The sequence below is a fragment of the Dermacentor albipictus genome, chromosome 2 (genome assembly GCF_038994185.2).
Source record: "Dermacentor albipictus isolate Rhodes 1998 colony chromosome 2, USDA_Dalb.pri_finalv2, whole genome shotgun sequence".
In the NCBI taxonomy this organism is placed as follows: domain Eukaryota; kingdom Metazoa; phylum Arthropoda; class Arachnida; order Ixodida; family Ixodidae; genus Dermacentor; species Dermacentor albipictus.
The window spans coordinates 54,901,492-54,917,833 of NC_091822.1; the positions used below are offsets into that span (position 1 = coordinate 54,901,492).

The following is a 16,342-nucleotide window of genomic DNA, read 5'->3' on the forward strand; positions in this document are numbered from 1 at the left end:
CGGTACGAAAAAATTTACCAACTCCGTCTAGACCCATTCTGTTAAGGTATTATGCATAAAGTTCATACAACCAACTCTGATACTACTACACACGCCAGGCGACGCGAGCTACATGCCATGACGCATTCGCGACTGCACCGGATGCCCTCCATATTATTCTCGTTAATCATGTTCACTGCACCGAGGCAAAAGAAAGATCATGGGCGCAGGTGCCTTTACAGTATCTCGACTTTGCGAGGCACTGCTGCGCGTGCCAGGGGAGCTGTCCGTGCGAACACTCCCTGACACACACCTGACTCGGCGGCCCCAACCTACGTACCGTTCTGCTTCGAGCTTTGATCCCCCCACTTCTCCCTTGGGTGCCCTCGAGTTCCTGCGCCGCCTGCTTTATTATAATCTCAGGTGCTCTCCTGAAACTTCCGTTTGTCGGTTACGTGCGCCTTACAGCTGGATCAGTACTTATAATAATAAAAAAAAACGCGATCTATCGTCGCGACGATAGATCGCGAAAGCGGACTTTGAAGCATACCGCGTCCGTGCGAACAGAATTACGGAACGCCAACGAGGAATCTGACCACAGCTTCAAAGTAACCTCGTCGAGTGACACTCCTGCAACAGGCGTGACCGCTGAAAACCGCATACCGCCGGAAACTTCAACAGGATCATCCCTCGGTTGCATAACTGTCACCTGTACGGCCAACATGGATCGCACCCACACCGTCCCGCAACATAGATTAAAGAACCAACTTATAAAGCCCAAACACACGGCTGCACGCACACATCAAAAGAAACTACAAGCGAGACGCCATGCTGCCACGCTGCTACGGTTGCCGGATTAAAACTGACTACTGTCACCAAGTCTAGCAAGCGTCTCAGGAGCTGGCAACCTCGGCGCGTAGCAACATGGCGGCGCTCTTGCGGTTCCCGATTTTAATGCATGGGCCCTATGGGTAGCTTGTCCTCTAGAGTCAGTATAGTAACTCTATGCCGGAGATAAAGCTTCCTCGAACAAAAGGCCAATTTCTGGCTACGCCACTGGCCCCACATATATATATATATATATATATATATATATATATATATATATATATATATATATATATATATGTATATATATATATATATATATGGGGCCAGTGGCGTAGCCCCCCCCCCCCCCGAACAAAATTTCTGGCTACGCCACTGCTACTAATTATATATAGCGGTACAGATTGACTGCATTGTGTTCTAAGGGAACTAAGTATTAAACATGGCAAGTTTCGGAAACCTTTATTCAGCCAATGCGGCCCAAATGCGAAAACATACTTTGGAATCCTTGACGTCACGCTGACGTACCGGCGTCGAGGTTTCGGCGCGAAATTCAAATACTGATACTGAAACCTTCATTTTCTCATCTAATAATCAAACTATTTTTTAATGACTGCCTGCAGGGTTCTAAAACAATGTTTCATTAGTCTAAACTGATGTATTGTTTCGCTTTAGTGTCCCTTTAAGGCGGCAAACGACAGTAACGAACGACATGCGCGTTATCAGTATGACATAGCATTCCCGACAGGAAAGTAGCGGTCGCGGCGTTTTCAAGAAAGGAAATGCAAGCAAGGCAGATGACGATTATATTTGTGGCAGAGATACACTCCCAAGGGTGTAACTTTGCCTATAAGAGTGTAGGTGAAAAGAGGGTATTGCAAATTATGCAAGAGGGCACTGATGAGACCCACTGCCCCCGGGTGTAGTCTGGTGCAAAGATGCGAATTTCATATATACTGGTCGTTTAGAGAGCATGAAGTACAACTACTTATATAAGCACGTATCACACGCCTGTGGCTAGGCTTGTGAAAAAATAGCTTGCAGTAAATATGCAAGCAATGCATGCATCTAGATTTTTCTTTTGCATAAAAAGATGAGTGAGACATCCATTAATTTAAATTTGACATCGACATCTGAGATATTTTGCAAAAGTTACCTTGTGCCAGATTTTTTTTCCACAATGCGACGCTAAGCGTTCATTATAAGTTGAAGGAAGGTTGTCAATGTGTGATGGCATGTGGAACAGCGTCTGTTTGCACTAAAGGCACTTTGCCTTGCGTGATGCCTTTACATAAAATATCGCTCGTTCGTAGGCAAATAGAGATAGTGCTGCCTAGCTGTGCGGAAATCCGTTAAATTCCCTACCATTCACCCCATCCCTCCCCCGTTGGGGAACTGCATGCAGAGGTACGGGCACTATGTAACGTTCATAAACAAATCTAAACCGAAACCACGCAGTCCAAAACTGTCCTTATATAATTGAGATCATTTAGTAAACAGCATTTCAGTTTGATTTGTTATTTAGCGCAAACAATGCTTTTGGGGTGCAAAAATTTTTCTGTTTGTTTTAGTATCATGTACAGCAAGCTTTAGAAAAGCATATATGATGATGATGATAACTTGCACGCGGATTCGTAGTAGCCATAGCCCGCCGAAGTCGGTGCCAGCCACTTCGCTGGGCGCTCGCTAGCTTTGACTCGCCGCTCGCTGGTGCTTAGGCGCAGTGTGTTGCGCCGGCAGTTTCGTTTGTTTCGCGGTGACACTGACCAGACATGCGGGTGCACAGCAATGTCCAGCGGTTCCAGTGTGGGCGTTGACGCACGTGCGCGGCAATCTCCGTGGATGCTAGCGCTGCACCCGCGAAACCCTGCGGAGTCGGCGCCCGCGATGGTTCCCCCCGAAGACCACATCGTCGGCTCGGGCGACGAGGTCGCTGCGGCGGAGTCTTCGGCGACCGTGGCCTCTCCCGTCGGCGTGACGTCCGAACGTTCGCGACGGTTCGTCGAGTATGCGTCCGTCGGGATACTGTTCTTCATCAACCTCATAAACTACATGGACAGGTACACGGTAGCAGGTGAGACCATCGGCGGTGTCATTTTGCAAACCTCGCCTAGCGTAGGGCTGCGCTAAGGTGAAGTGACCGCCCGTTTTTCTTTTTTTCCTTGAGCATCGAGTAGTGCTCATTATTACAATTTTGAACCACATGGAAGTGCGAAAGCATTGTTGTTCGGTGCGTCTTTGGCGTTGCACAACAATTCGGTCTGCGTCGCGTAGACTGGTGTCATATGCTGGTATGATCAGCCAAAAATTGTGTGAGCAGAGGTAGCGATTTCACGTGGATGGATGGAAGGTAGGAGCGTCCCCTTTGAAACGAGGTGATGGCAGTTGCCACCGTGCTCAGCTTTCTATTTTGCCTTTTATTTTTATTTACCTCGCCCTCTCGAGCAGCGCGGCAATGACAGGGACGCGAACTTGCCCAACTTTAACAGGTCGCTCAGATAAACGCCACTGCATACACACTGCCTTTTGTTCCATCTGTCGTAATATGTTGTGTTAGTCGAGCTACAAACCATAATATCATGATTAGTTTTCGGCTGGTTGGCGAAAAAAAAAAAAAAGCTCATGTGGCTGGCCATGCGGTCGTGCCCACTTACCGTACCAACACTTTTTCGTCAACCGGCAGGCCACGGCTATGAGTGCCAACACTTTCCCTCGACCGGTGGGCCACTACCATAGCTGTCACATTAAGCAGGTCAAAGATGGGAAGCGTTGCTTGCGTGCAGAGCAGTAGTTTGTTGAATAGAATGCTAGATGCTTAGGACAGTGCCACCGCAGTGCTTCGTACTGTTTCGAATTTTGTTATGGCCTAGCTTTCGCACCGTAAAGTTTATATCGCCAGAGAACGTCTATCCATGTGCAACACGGTCCGTTTTCTTTTGGCTTTTTTATATTTTGTTATTTATTACTCAGATCTTGTAGTTTGCGTCGTCGTTGCTGCTCTGTTGTCAGTCAGCGATAGCCCGTTGGGAAGAGCACTGCTCAGTTGGCGTCATCAGCAGCAGGTTCACAACGCAAACCCCGCACAGTCCGCGTCAGGAGTAGATTAATTTAATTAATTAATTCCAAATTAATTAATTAATTTGGAAGGCCATGAGCCCACAATGCGCGCTTTTCGCGCCAAGTTCAAATGATTTCATTGTGCAACCTTGCTGCCGATTTGTGCGCAGGTTTTAATTTTGATTGATTACTGTGCACGTGTCGCACCTGATTGTAAGAAGCGCAGCGTGGTTTCGCGCCGAGTGTGTCCGATAACGAGTAAACGCTGTGCACGTGCATTGTGTGTGTTTGCGTGACGACCTCGTGTTGTGAGATCTTATCGCGCGTTAGTTGCCCACGCGCTTTGTTAAAGTAAACATCTTTCTTTGGCTCTTTCGGCCGCTTTCGACAATGAAAATGTTTGTTCGTTCGAGCATTCGCTTACATTGACAATCATCGTCGATGATAGTATCGGCAAATTTATTTCTATACGCATCCTACTTCCTTGTGTGTTCTGCCATAGCCTCTTTCATTTTATGTGGTCCTTATTCAACGGTAGTGGAATCTACCATGTAAGCACCTCAATCTACACTCCTTTGCTGCGCCAGGGTATATATATATATATATATATATATATATATATATATATATATATATATATATATATATATATATATATATATATATATATATATAATTGAATTATTAAGTACAAGTACTTTCCCATATGCTGTACTTCGTGTCTTGTTTGCTGGCTTCTTATGATGTCATTAATAAAAATCGGGCCCCTCTGTTTAACCCCTTTCTTCTCGTTCATTACGTAACGAGGGCCTCGAATCCGGCAGCATTGATGCAGCACTGTGGCCTGTTTTATGTCCACTGCAGGATGAAGGCATCTCCTTGCGATCTCCAATTACCCCTGTCCTGCGTCAACCGATTCCAACTGGCGCCCGCGAATTTCCTCATTTCATCGCTCCACCTAGTCTTCTGCCGTCCTCGACTTGGTTTCCCTTCTCTAGGTTCCATGTCAATTAGAATATCGTCTATATACACGCATACTCACCGTGGCGCACCAAACGAGCGCAGGTTGAGGGGCTTACATGGTAGATTGTACTACCGTGGAAGGACCACATAAAATGACGGAGGCTATGGCAGAACACACAAGATAAATAAAAGAGACAGAGGGTAAACCGGTGAGCTTGACTTTTTTGTTAGTCATCACCATGTAAAGCCAACATACAACGAAGCCAAGTAAAGCTCCGGGAAATTGCTGTGGTTGAACTTGAAAGGCAGAAAGTAATGAGGTGGTGGAAAGGGGGGGGGGGGAGGGTGAATAAAAGTGGACGAAAATATAACTTGCCGCCGGTAGAAGGCGAAGCCACAACCTCCGCTTTACGCGTGCGAATTGCCCTGCCTGTCTTGGTTATTATTGCGATGGCAATTATGTGGACACTCCAAGCGAATTTTTTGCCGTCGCCGTGAAGTTCCGTGCATATTTATGTATATGTATGCTGTGTGCCACGCTACGCTATCTGACATGCGGTATATGCGGGTTATATCGCCACAGCGTTCTATTACAACAGTTTCTCATACCAGCTACGTCTTACATTCTTAATGACATTATTTCTTAGGGTTTTTTTAGAATCTACCTCCACAAACAAATGCCGCGAATCAAAACACCGACAGTGCGAGCCGTTTCCTGAAAATGATGCAATTTCATTGGCGCGGCTCGCCACTACACCGGGGATTAGTCGAGGAAAGACGTTTGAAACACACCCGACGCTGAAAAGCGGTGGTAAACTCGCTGTGGAAGGCATAATACATTTTACATAATAGATAATACATACATAGTAGATACATAATACATAATATCTTTCCATAATAGATATAAATGAAATTGTGCGATGGCAGGATTCAAGCAGAGCACGACAATAGCACGACCGCTCGTTTTGTTTGGTCAGCTTACGTTTACTTCATTTCGTACTGCCACTGCAGCTACGAGACTTCGTGTAATATTCTAACACGGTGTTATCGCATTCGTTGCTTCCTTCTCATGGTGAAACTGCGATATATATGTTTTGTTCAACATTACAACTTCAACCGGAGCTAATTTCCCCAGTGCGTTCCTTGGCTTCTTTGTCTGTTGTCTTTAAGTATACAATTTTTCTTTAGTATTTTTTTTCCTGCTTCGGTCCGCCGTATACACCCGCGAGTGTGCGTGTGCCTCAGCGGCTATGGCGTACTGCTGCGGAGAACAAGGTCGCGGGTTCGATTCCCGGCCATCGATGGCGGCAGCATTTCGAGGCGTTTGGACTCGAGAACGCCCGTGTACCATGATTTGTGAGTATATATATATATGCCAGCAAACGGAAAGGCCGACTAGAAAAGAAATCGCTAGGCAAAGCACAGAGAAAGAAACCGGAAGGGTGCTAACCGTGCGTTAAAGGACCCCCGCCAAGTGCTCGAAATTAACCCGTAGACTCTGGGCCATAGCCCGACCCGCCCTACCGCGCCATAGGTCTGGTAGTCCGCAAATAACTCTTCGACGTTAAAAGCGTTGTGCACTTGAAGGCGTTTATGTGTTGCACTGAAGGTATTTAGGTACCGTCTGTCCTTTCTTTTCTTCTGTTTTCCTTTTTTTTTCGCTGCATAATTGCGCATAGAGAATAGAGCCGGCCACCTGCACCCCTGTAGGGGTGCAGTATACAGACGGGGTGACACGTGTAAGCCGATTCGTTATATGGTGGCTGCCGTGCGTGCGTGAGCTATTCGTCAAGGCAGCAGCAACACTATAGCCACGGTCGTTAAAGACCAGGAGGATTCGTCCGGAAGGGTTCGTTTTAAACCCCCGTAATTTCGTTTTAACTTCGGCCAGCGTTGCAAATAAACGCCATGTGCGCTGGTCGCACGGTGCTCGTTTATTTCCTCCCTCTTTCTCTGCCTGGCTGCGTAGGTTTTAATTGCGCGTTCTTTTTGCGGAGAAGCTGCAGTCGCATTTGACAGCTGCAGATGTTCGCCCACAAAAGGCCGCTCCACGAAGGGAAAGAAGCGGAAACGAGGTTGGCATTGTTCTCGCGCGTGTCGATATCGTGCCGCATATGCTGGGACAGTCAGTGACGTGGCCTGGAGCTGCGCAGCTTCCCTCTCGTTTTCAGATGGGATAGCCGCTCACACGCTTCATCGGTTCCCCCAGTTGATCCAGTCCGGCCACGATGCAGCAAAGTGAATTTTTGTGTATACAAGTTGTTAGACTACTATGTATACTTCCTTTACACTGTAACGGAGCTTCAAGTATGGCTGTTCAGCCAGCAAGGCAACGATGGGGCAATTTTGGGCATCGTTAAATTCTGCAACGGCGAGGTTTTTAGCCAGTCAGAGGGCGCGTAGCAGCTACATGGGCCAATCGGCTGACAAGGCGGCGAAAGCGATCAATACGGCGGAATTCGACACTGTTCATAATGTTACCCGCGATTAATGCATGGAGTTGCCCAAGCTTTGTCCGGAACGTCCTTCTTGCTCCAAGAGGTGTTGCCGTTGTGCAAGATTGTCATTTGCCAAAAAGAAAAAAAAAGAGGCAATTTCGCGCGAACCATTGACTGCGATAGCAATGTACAACGTTGCGCTTGAACTTGGTTGTACCAGCTATACGTGGGTCCGACTAACGGCGACACGACACACGCGAGCGCGCCGACATTTCTGGGTACCTTATCAGAACCATTTAACACGCCCTTGTAGGGCCTGTAATGACATCGCACAGGTGCCCGTGAAGAGCCTGCACCAGTAAACTGACATTCAGGTTTGAGCGCTGATAACGTGGCATTGGTATATATTAGTATCAATAGTAATACTGATATTGTTTTTCACTTTTAATATTTGATAGCCTGAGGTAATTTAAAATAAAAGGCATGTGCGTGTTCTGAATGTTGAACGTTTTGAAGGGGCAGCGCAAAACGACGAAGACAAAAAGGAGGAAACAGGGCAGCGCTGATTTTTTTACAGTATGTCGCTGAATGTTATGTTTCATGACATTTGTTTCTGGGCTGCTCATTCTGAAAATTCTGAGGAATAAGTCAAGCGGGAACTTAAGAACCGGTATGAGCAACTTTAGGGATTAAATAGTGCAGCAATCAATTCAAATTTATTTAACAGAGAGGAGGAGCCGGGACAAAATATAATCCACACATACTGCATGGGTAAGGATATCATATCATGAGAAGCCAACAAACACTGACAGCAAGGACAACATAGGGGAAATTACTTGTGCTTAATAAATGAAGTAAAGAAACGATAAATTAATGGCAGTGAAAGTGGATGAACAAACAACTGGCCGCAGGTGGTGAACGATCCCACAACCTTCGCATTTCGCGTGTGATGCTCTACCAAGCGAGCTACCGCGGCGCCGTTTCGCCGTCCACTTTCTTGGGTATTTATGTTTCCTTGTAGAACCCTGGGAGTGTTAGCCAGCACCACCACTCACAGACCTTGGCGGCGGACGTGGAACGTCCGCGAAATGCGAAGCTTGTGGGATCGTTCCCCAGCTGCAGCCAGCTGTTTCTTCATCCACTTTCATTTCCATTATTTATCGTTTCTTTATTTCATTTATTGTATGCACAAGTAATTTCCCCTATATTGTCCTTGGTGTCGGTGTTTGTTGGCTTCTCACGATATGACTAATAAAAATCGGGTCCCTCGGTTAAGCCCCTTTCTTCTCGTTTATGGGTGAGCATATATCATACATGCACGCAAATCACTATTCTTGCCGCGTGACCCGAGTATACGCGGAGCCCCACGGTGGAACCGACGACGACGGCGAATATTCTCTTGTCATCATCATCATCAGCCTAGTTACGCCCACTGCAGGGCAAAGGCCTCTCCCATACTTCTCCAACTACCGCGGTCATGTACTAATTGTGGCCATGTTGTCCCTGCAAACGTCTTAATGTCATCCGCCCACCTAACTTTCTGCCGCCCCCTGCTACGCTTCCCTTCCCTTGGAATCCAGTCCGTAACCCTTAATGACCATCGGTTATCTCCCCTCCTCATTACATGTCCGGCCCATGTCCATTTCTTTTTCTTTATTTCAACTAAGATGTCATTTACCCGCGTTTGTTGCCTCACCCAATCTGCTCTTTTCTTATCCCTTAACGTTACACCGATCATTCTTCTTTCCATAGCTCGTTGCGTCGTCCTCAATTTCAGCACAACCCGTTTCGTAAGCCTCCAGGTTTCTGCCCCATATGTGAGTACTGGTAACACACATCTGTTATACACTTTCCTTTTGAGGGATAGTGGCAACCTGCTGGTCATGATTTGAGAATGCCTGCCAAACGCACCCCAGGCCATTCTTATTCTTCTGGTTATTTCAGTCTCATGATCCGGATCCGTGGTCACTACCTGCCCTAAGTAGATGTATTCCCTTACCACTTCCAGTGCCTCGCTACCTATCGTAAACTGCTGTTCTCTTCCGAGACTGTTAAACATTACTTTAGTTTTCTGCAGATTAATTTTCAGACCCACCCTTCTGCTTTGCCTTTCCAGGTCAGTGAGCATGCATTGCAATTGGTCTCCTGAGTTACTAAGCAAGGCAATATCATAAGCGAATCTCAAGTTGCTAAGGTATTCTCCATCAACTTTTATCCCCCATTCTTCCCACTCCAGGTCTCTGAATACCTCCTGTAAACATGCGGTGAATAGCATTGGAGAGATCGTATCTCCCTGTCTGACGCCTTTCTTTATTGGGATTTTGTTGCTCTCTTTGTGGAGGACTACGGTGGCTGTCGAGCCGCTATAGATATCTTCCAGTGTTTTTACATATGGCTCATCTACACCCTGATTCCGTAATGCCTCCATGACTGCTGAGGTTTCGACTGAATCAAACGCTTTCTCGTAATCAATGAAAGCTATATATAACGGTTGGTTATATTCTGCACATTTTTCTATCACGTGATTGATAGTGTGAATATGGTCTATTGTTGAGTAGCCTTTACGGAATCCTGCCTGGTCCTTTGGTTGACAGAAGTCTAAGGTGTTCCTGATTCTATTTGCGATTACCTTAGTAAATACTTTGTAGGCGACGGACAGTAAGCTGATCGGTCTATAATTTTTCAAGTCTTTGGCGTCCCCTTTCTTATGGATTAGGATTATGTTAGCGTTCTTCCAAGATTCCGGTACGCTCGAGGTTATGAGGCATTGCGTATACAGGGTGGCCAGTTTCTCTAGAACAATCTGACCACCATCCTTCAACAAATCTGCTGTTACCTGATCCTCCCCAGCTGCCTTCCCCCTTTGCATAGCTCCTAAGGCTTTCTTTACTTCTTCTGGCGTTACCTGCGGGATTTCGAATTCCTCTAGGCTATTTTCGCTTCCACGATCGTCGTGGGTGCCACTGGTACTATATAAATCTCTGTAGAACTCCTCAGCTACTTGAACTATCTTATCCATATTAGTAACGATATTGCCGGCTTTGTCTCTCAACGCACACATCTGATTCTTGCCTATTCCTAGTTTCTTCTCCACTGTTTTAGGCTTCCTCCGTTCCTGAGAGCCTGTTCAATTCTATCCATATTATAGTTCCTGATGTCCGCTGTCTTACGCTTGTTGATTAGCTTAGAAAGTTCTGCCAGTTTTATTCTAGCTGTAGGGTTAGAGGCTTTCATACATTGGCGTTTCTTGATCAGATCTTTTGTCTCCTGCGATAGCTTACTGGTTTCTTGTCTAACGGCGTTACCACCGACTTCTATTGCGCACTCCTTAGTGATGCCCATGAGATTGTCGTTCATTGCTTCAACACTAAGGTCCTCTTCCTGAGTTAAAGCCGAATACCTGTTCTGTAGCTGGATGCGGAATTCCTCTAGTTTTCCTCTTACCGCTAACTCATTGATTGGCTTCCTGTGTACCAGTTTCTTCCGTTGCCTCCTCAAATCTAGGCTAATTCGAGTTCTTACCATCCTATGGTCACTGCAGCGTACCTTGCCGAGCACGTCTACATCTTGTATGATGCCAGGGTTTGCGCAGAGTATGAAGTCGATTTCATTTCTAGTCTCACCATTCGGGCTCCTCCACGTCCACTTTCGACTAACCCGCTTGCGGAAAAAGGTATTCATTATCCGCATATTATTCTGTTCTGCAAACACTACTAATAACTCTCCTCTGCTATTCCTAGAGCCTATGCCATATTCCCCCACTGACTTGTCTCCATCCTGCTTCTTGCCTACCCTGGCATTGAAGTCCCCCATCAGTGTAGTGTATTTTGTTTTGACTTTACCCATCGCCAATTCCACGTCTTCATAAAAGCTTTCGACTTCCTGGTCATCATGACTGCATGTAGGGGCATAGACTTGTACCACCTTCAATTTGTACCTCTTATTAAGTTTCACAACAAGACCTGCCACCCTCTCGTTAATGCTATAGAATTCCTGTATGTTACCAGCTATTTCCTTATTAATCAGTAGGGTCCATATAATTGCTATCGCAATGAAGCATTGCTTTCTAAATGCAACATAAATAGCTACGCGTCTACGCAAATAATATTTTGCTTAGCTGGGCTTTGGAAATAAAGCGTAGTAACTAGAGGAGCTGATGTCAAAAGCACGAGCGCCAGACAAATCCATGTACACTAACCGTCATTCCCATGGTAGCATGTGTGGGTTTAATGATCAGTTTCCTTCACCCAAAGAGGTCGCGTACTCGTGACGCCTGCGGCAGAAAGGATGTTCCACGTCCGCCTCCATAGTTTGTGAGTGGTGGCTAACACTCCCAAGGTTAACTCTAGTAGTAAAACATAAATACCCAAGAAAGTGGATGGGAAAACGGCGCCGCCGTAGCTCAACTGGTAAGAGCATCGCACGCATAAGGCGTGCGATGCTCTGCGCGTGCAACTGCGGCAAGTTGTTTTTTCATCCACCTTCATTTCCAGTAATTTATCATTTCGTTATTCAGTTAGTAAGTACAAGTAAGTTCACCTATGTTTTCCTTGGTGTCATTGTTTATTGGCTTCCTGTGATTATAAAGTCATGGTATTATCACTTATATTTTATTCCCAACCGTACTGCCCACGCGCCTTACCTTTTGTCTTACGTAGAGGAAAAGAGCCATCACTCGGCCATGCATGCGTGGCGTGCGCAGGTGATGCCGTTGTCGCGCCACACATGACGTAATCCAAGCTAAATTTAGCCTCTCGCTCTGCGTTCAAAGAGAGAGAGAGAGAATAAACTTTATTCAAGAACCCCGGTCCGGGTTCGCCCGCTTTGTTCTATAGTCGTCTGCCAAGCCGAGCGTCGTGATGAGCTCGATCATGGCACGTACGTAGTCGGAGGAGGAGTCCGCCAGCCACTCCTCAAGCGTCGTAGGTCTACGGGTGGGTGAGAGTTTGGCAAGGCTAGCCTGAATAGCGAGACGGCTCCCCGGACAATCCCACAGAATGTGAGCATTATCCGGGAAGCCGCCACATGCCATGCAAGCAGGTTTACCAGGCAAACCTTGTATGTAGTGTTGGAAGTGTGGGGACAAGAGAGAGTGCGTCTGTGCACGCCTCCATAGTACCGCCTCTCTTCGATTCATGTGTGTATCCGCTTGTGGATACTTCATGGAGTTGTTTAGTAAATTATCAAGTTTTTCGCGCCTTTCCGCCCGCGCGAAGGCATATTGCTCATTCAGACTCAGTGGGTCCGGCCACCACAGAGGAGGGCCCGGGAGATTTGCGCGGGATGTGGCATGTGCCACTTCGTTCCCTCTGATCCCTGTGTGACTCGGAATCCACTGAATCCGCACTCTAATGTTAGAAAGTGCGTTGAGGTGCGTGGTTAATGCTGAGTGTAGTGCCGCGGAAATGTTTCTGGCGGCGAGTGCCCTGCATGCAGCCTGGCTATCTGTTCGAATGAGCAGATTTCGTTCGCGTGGATTTGGCATGGTCGCGGCTTCCAGAGAGAGGCACAGCTCGACAATGCGTTTGCCGATCCGAGTGGGAGTGATCACGTTTGAGGGAGCTCATTTGCCATAGCATAGGTATAATTTGTCAAACTCAACTGGTGCTCATCAGGAGGCCTACAAGTATGCATTTTCTTCTTTCATAATATGTCACGCTTGCTCGGCCATGGCCCCCTTGCTTTCGACGCGTAGGGTTCAGAACAGTCGTGAAGAGACTCGTGCACCGAGACGGAGCGATATCCAAACTCTTCGACCACGGCGGAACGTGTCCGCCTCCATAGTGGGCTCAAGGACAGGGTATTGAGGCAAGCGCATGAGCCTCAACTATCTACGAGTGCGGTGGGTTCTAGCGGTGCAGGGTGGTCTGGGGCGCCACCAGTATGGCGAGGGGGAGGGATTTATTTCTCTACCTTGCTACCAAAACACCCTCTCCAAAACAAACGTTCCCACTACCAATATGGAGCGAGCATGGTTGCAAAATTAGACCGTAAGACCCCGACTAACTGTGACATAAGTTAGGTATGTAAGCGTTATATTGCGTGAGTATACATGCAACTTCATTTCTGCACTTCAGTGCCCCCTACACTCTCTGCGGCACGCACAATACGTTTCACGTATACCCCACTGTGGCTGTAATCCTGATACAGCCTACCCGTTTTTCTTTTCTTTTTGATGCGAAAGCGTCAAATGGCCACTTGAGAGTAAGAACCGTCGTCTGTCATCTGTAGGAGCGACACGGCACTTGATTTCCCATTGGCTGCGACGCCACGTCACGAGCACGCCTCGATGGAGCTGAGCGGGCGAGGGGGACCTGCCGCCATAGTGCGCCAGGTGTTGCGTGAGAGGTATCGCGGTGACGTCACGTCACCTTCGCCTGTGTTATCCGCGCAAGCTGTCGCTTGCGTTGTAACTGCGCCTCAGTAGGGCCAAAGCAAAACGCACCAAGCGTCTCAACGAGCTCGCTCACCCCCCCCCCCCTCCCCCCGCGAGGAGTTGATAACTCGAAGGACCACTCAGCGGCATTCAATTGGACATTAATGCGTTCGCAGGCACAACTCATGAGTGTTTAGGTGTCCTCTGATTTTTTTTGTTTTTGTTTATCATATCACGGTTCGGTTCCGACTTGCGGTGCTCTAGTATTGCACTTGGTTGCTTCGACCATCAATGAAGGATGTACGTAATTACGTACGTAACAATTGGCAAGCAAACTCTCCGTGAAGCCATTCCCTTCGCTTTTTTTCTCGCAGTTTGGTTCCCGGCAACCTTTAGCCGATACGGGCTTGTTTGGCTGCTGTCTCTGCAGCAAGAAATATATAACCTCCTCGGTCTGCGGAGTGCGGGCGGACTGGGAGCACTGAAACCTGTACCGGGTGCTCTCACGTGACGATCACGTGGTGGGCCAAATCGTTTGGTTTCGACAGTGTTGCGCAATGCTCCCTCATAGTTATTTCCTTCCTCCATGCCTTCGATGAACGCATCACACTGTGCATTTAGGGGTGTGATGTTTTCCCGTTTCGTTACTGATATTGTTGTGGTGGACCACATAACTCAATCAAGTAATCTACGAGCTCCTCGTTTGACCGAGGAGAAGGAGGAGGCCGCAGGAGAGCAGATAGTCTGCTGCGGAATATTCTAATTTTAGTTTGTTTTACTGATGGTACATTCGGTATTTGATTCGATATTAGTAAGTAGTTTTATCGAATATTCGCATTCGATTCTGGAGTTTCACTGTTCGAACACTCCTAGTTGTGACGTTGGCTTCTATAGCGGGGTTGCTTCATGGAGGACAGAAGAAAACTAGGAGGGAGCGTGACGCGAGGCAGCTGTCTAGCCTCCGCTGACGCCGGCCCTCCTTTCTTGCGGGGCCGCTGGCTCTTGGGCCGTACATGTATGTCGGGCCTTTCAAGGGGCCCTGAAGCGCACTGCTCGGGCTTGGTGAAAACACACGCACACACACACACAAACACAAACACACCTTTTTTTTAGTTCTACGTAGCATCAGCCGCTATGACTACATCGCTTGTGATTTTATCATAATCCCGTAAAATAGCACTTAACATTCAGTAAGGTAGGTGTTTTACATTGCTTGGAAAAATCTCGTCAATATCAGGATCTAATTGAACAGTCAGACACGACAAATCTGTGGAAGCTGCAAAAGTGGAACGATAGTGCCACTGTAATACTTTTCAGGAACCTATGGTGGAACCTATTTTCAGGAACCTATTGCACTAACAACAACCTTCTCCAAAATACCCTCCTTGAGAACCTTATTAGGCGGAGACTTTTAGTTGTTATTCTGGGGCGACAAGAAAGAAGCACGGCTTAATGGTTACCGGCTACGTTTTTGAGCTCGAGCATCGTGTTCAAGCTCAGTAGGGACGTGCATGTCCAACGTGCGAGTGTCGTCAGAACTTCTTGAAGATTTAGATGTCTCACGGCTGTTCATCTGAGGGAAGCAAGCTGCCTTTGTTGATGTGTCACTTACTTCTGTGGGAGTTGGTAGGTTCGAAGCTACAGGAGGATGAGATGGAGTGATATTTACCAGGTTAGCCATCTGAGTACTTGCTAGCTGGCATAAGCGTTTTTAGAGGCTGGCGAATAATAGATCCATCGCTTTTGTAATTGCCTTTTCTACTGCGGCTTCAACTGTGCTCGCAAAAGCCGCATCCGTGAATGAAGATTGACGTGCGGTAACTCCAGCTTATCCGTGTGACCTCTCCTTGAAAATCGCCATAGCGTCTCTCCTAGAGCACCTCATCTTTTCTATAACTTCTAGCACCTGTTTCTTGCACGCGAACTGGACAATGTACATGGACCGCTGTGTGTAAACGTTCACAAAGGCGACGCTTCTCATTTTGGGCAAGGCAGTCGTTCTTAATGAGTGGCCCTTTGCACATACGCAACAGCGCAATCCAGATTTGCATCCACCTGCACTGTGTCCGTATCTCCAGCAATTTCAGCATTGTAGGGGACGTGAAGCAGTGGTTCAACCCTAAAGACGACCCTAAAGAGGCTTTGATTTCTGATGAGCACGATGTACCAGCAAACATCGCTATAACCAATTCAGTGGGCACCCTTATCCGCAATGCGAGAACAGCGGTAAATTGCTACCACTCCGGACATGGCTAGTTTCTCCAGGGTTTCAGATGGGGTTAGTTGAGAGTCAACTCCGTGCACGAGTCCCTCGGTGCGTGCAAGATGTGGGGTATAAACGAAGTCGCCGGGACCAGAGGCAAATGACGAGCACTTCAGTAGATACGCAAGCCTGGTCTGGCGACCTGCACACTGTGCCACCGCGACCGAACTGCCGGACATCGGTGATATTTCTGGTAGTGAGGAGTCACAGCACGAAGTTGCTCCTGGATTGCTTTGGGGTTACGTAATCTGATTGAACCGTTATCCAAAGGCACCAACGCGACGGGGATGCTGCTAATGCTGCTGCGAAGAAATGTTTCCAATGGTAATTGGTCAGTTTTGAAAGAGGGTGTCGAGGCGGAACGCCGCTGCCCAGGAGAGTACCTGGACGTCACTGCGGCCTCTGACGTATCACTGCAAGCAAAACTGATTCAAGCTT

The 16,342-nt window shown here is 47.4% G+C and overlaps 1 protein-coding gene across 3 annotated transcripts in view; it reads left to right on the top strand.

Moving 5' to 3' along the window:
* Nucleotides 1–2,460: 2,460 nt before the first annotated feature.
* The window catches only part of LOC135901819 (protein spinster homolog 3-like), a 96,887-nt gene continuing 83,005 nt past the window's right edge, over nucleotides 2,461–16,342 (top strand). For 2 of the 3 annotated variants that reach the window (XR_011512024.1, XM_065431667.1), the window contains exon 1: nucleotides 2,461–2,881. Coding sequence is in view for 2 of the 3 variants with exons in the window: in XM_065431667.1 (XP_065287739.1) it covers nucleotides 2,596–2,881 (286 nt within the window). In the remaining variant the exon portion in view is untranslated. The remainder of the gene's footprint in view (nucleotides 2,882–16,342) is intronic. The other variant, XM_065431668.1, reaches the window with a different exon arrangement.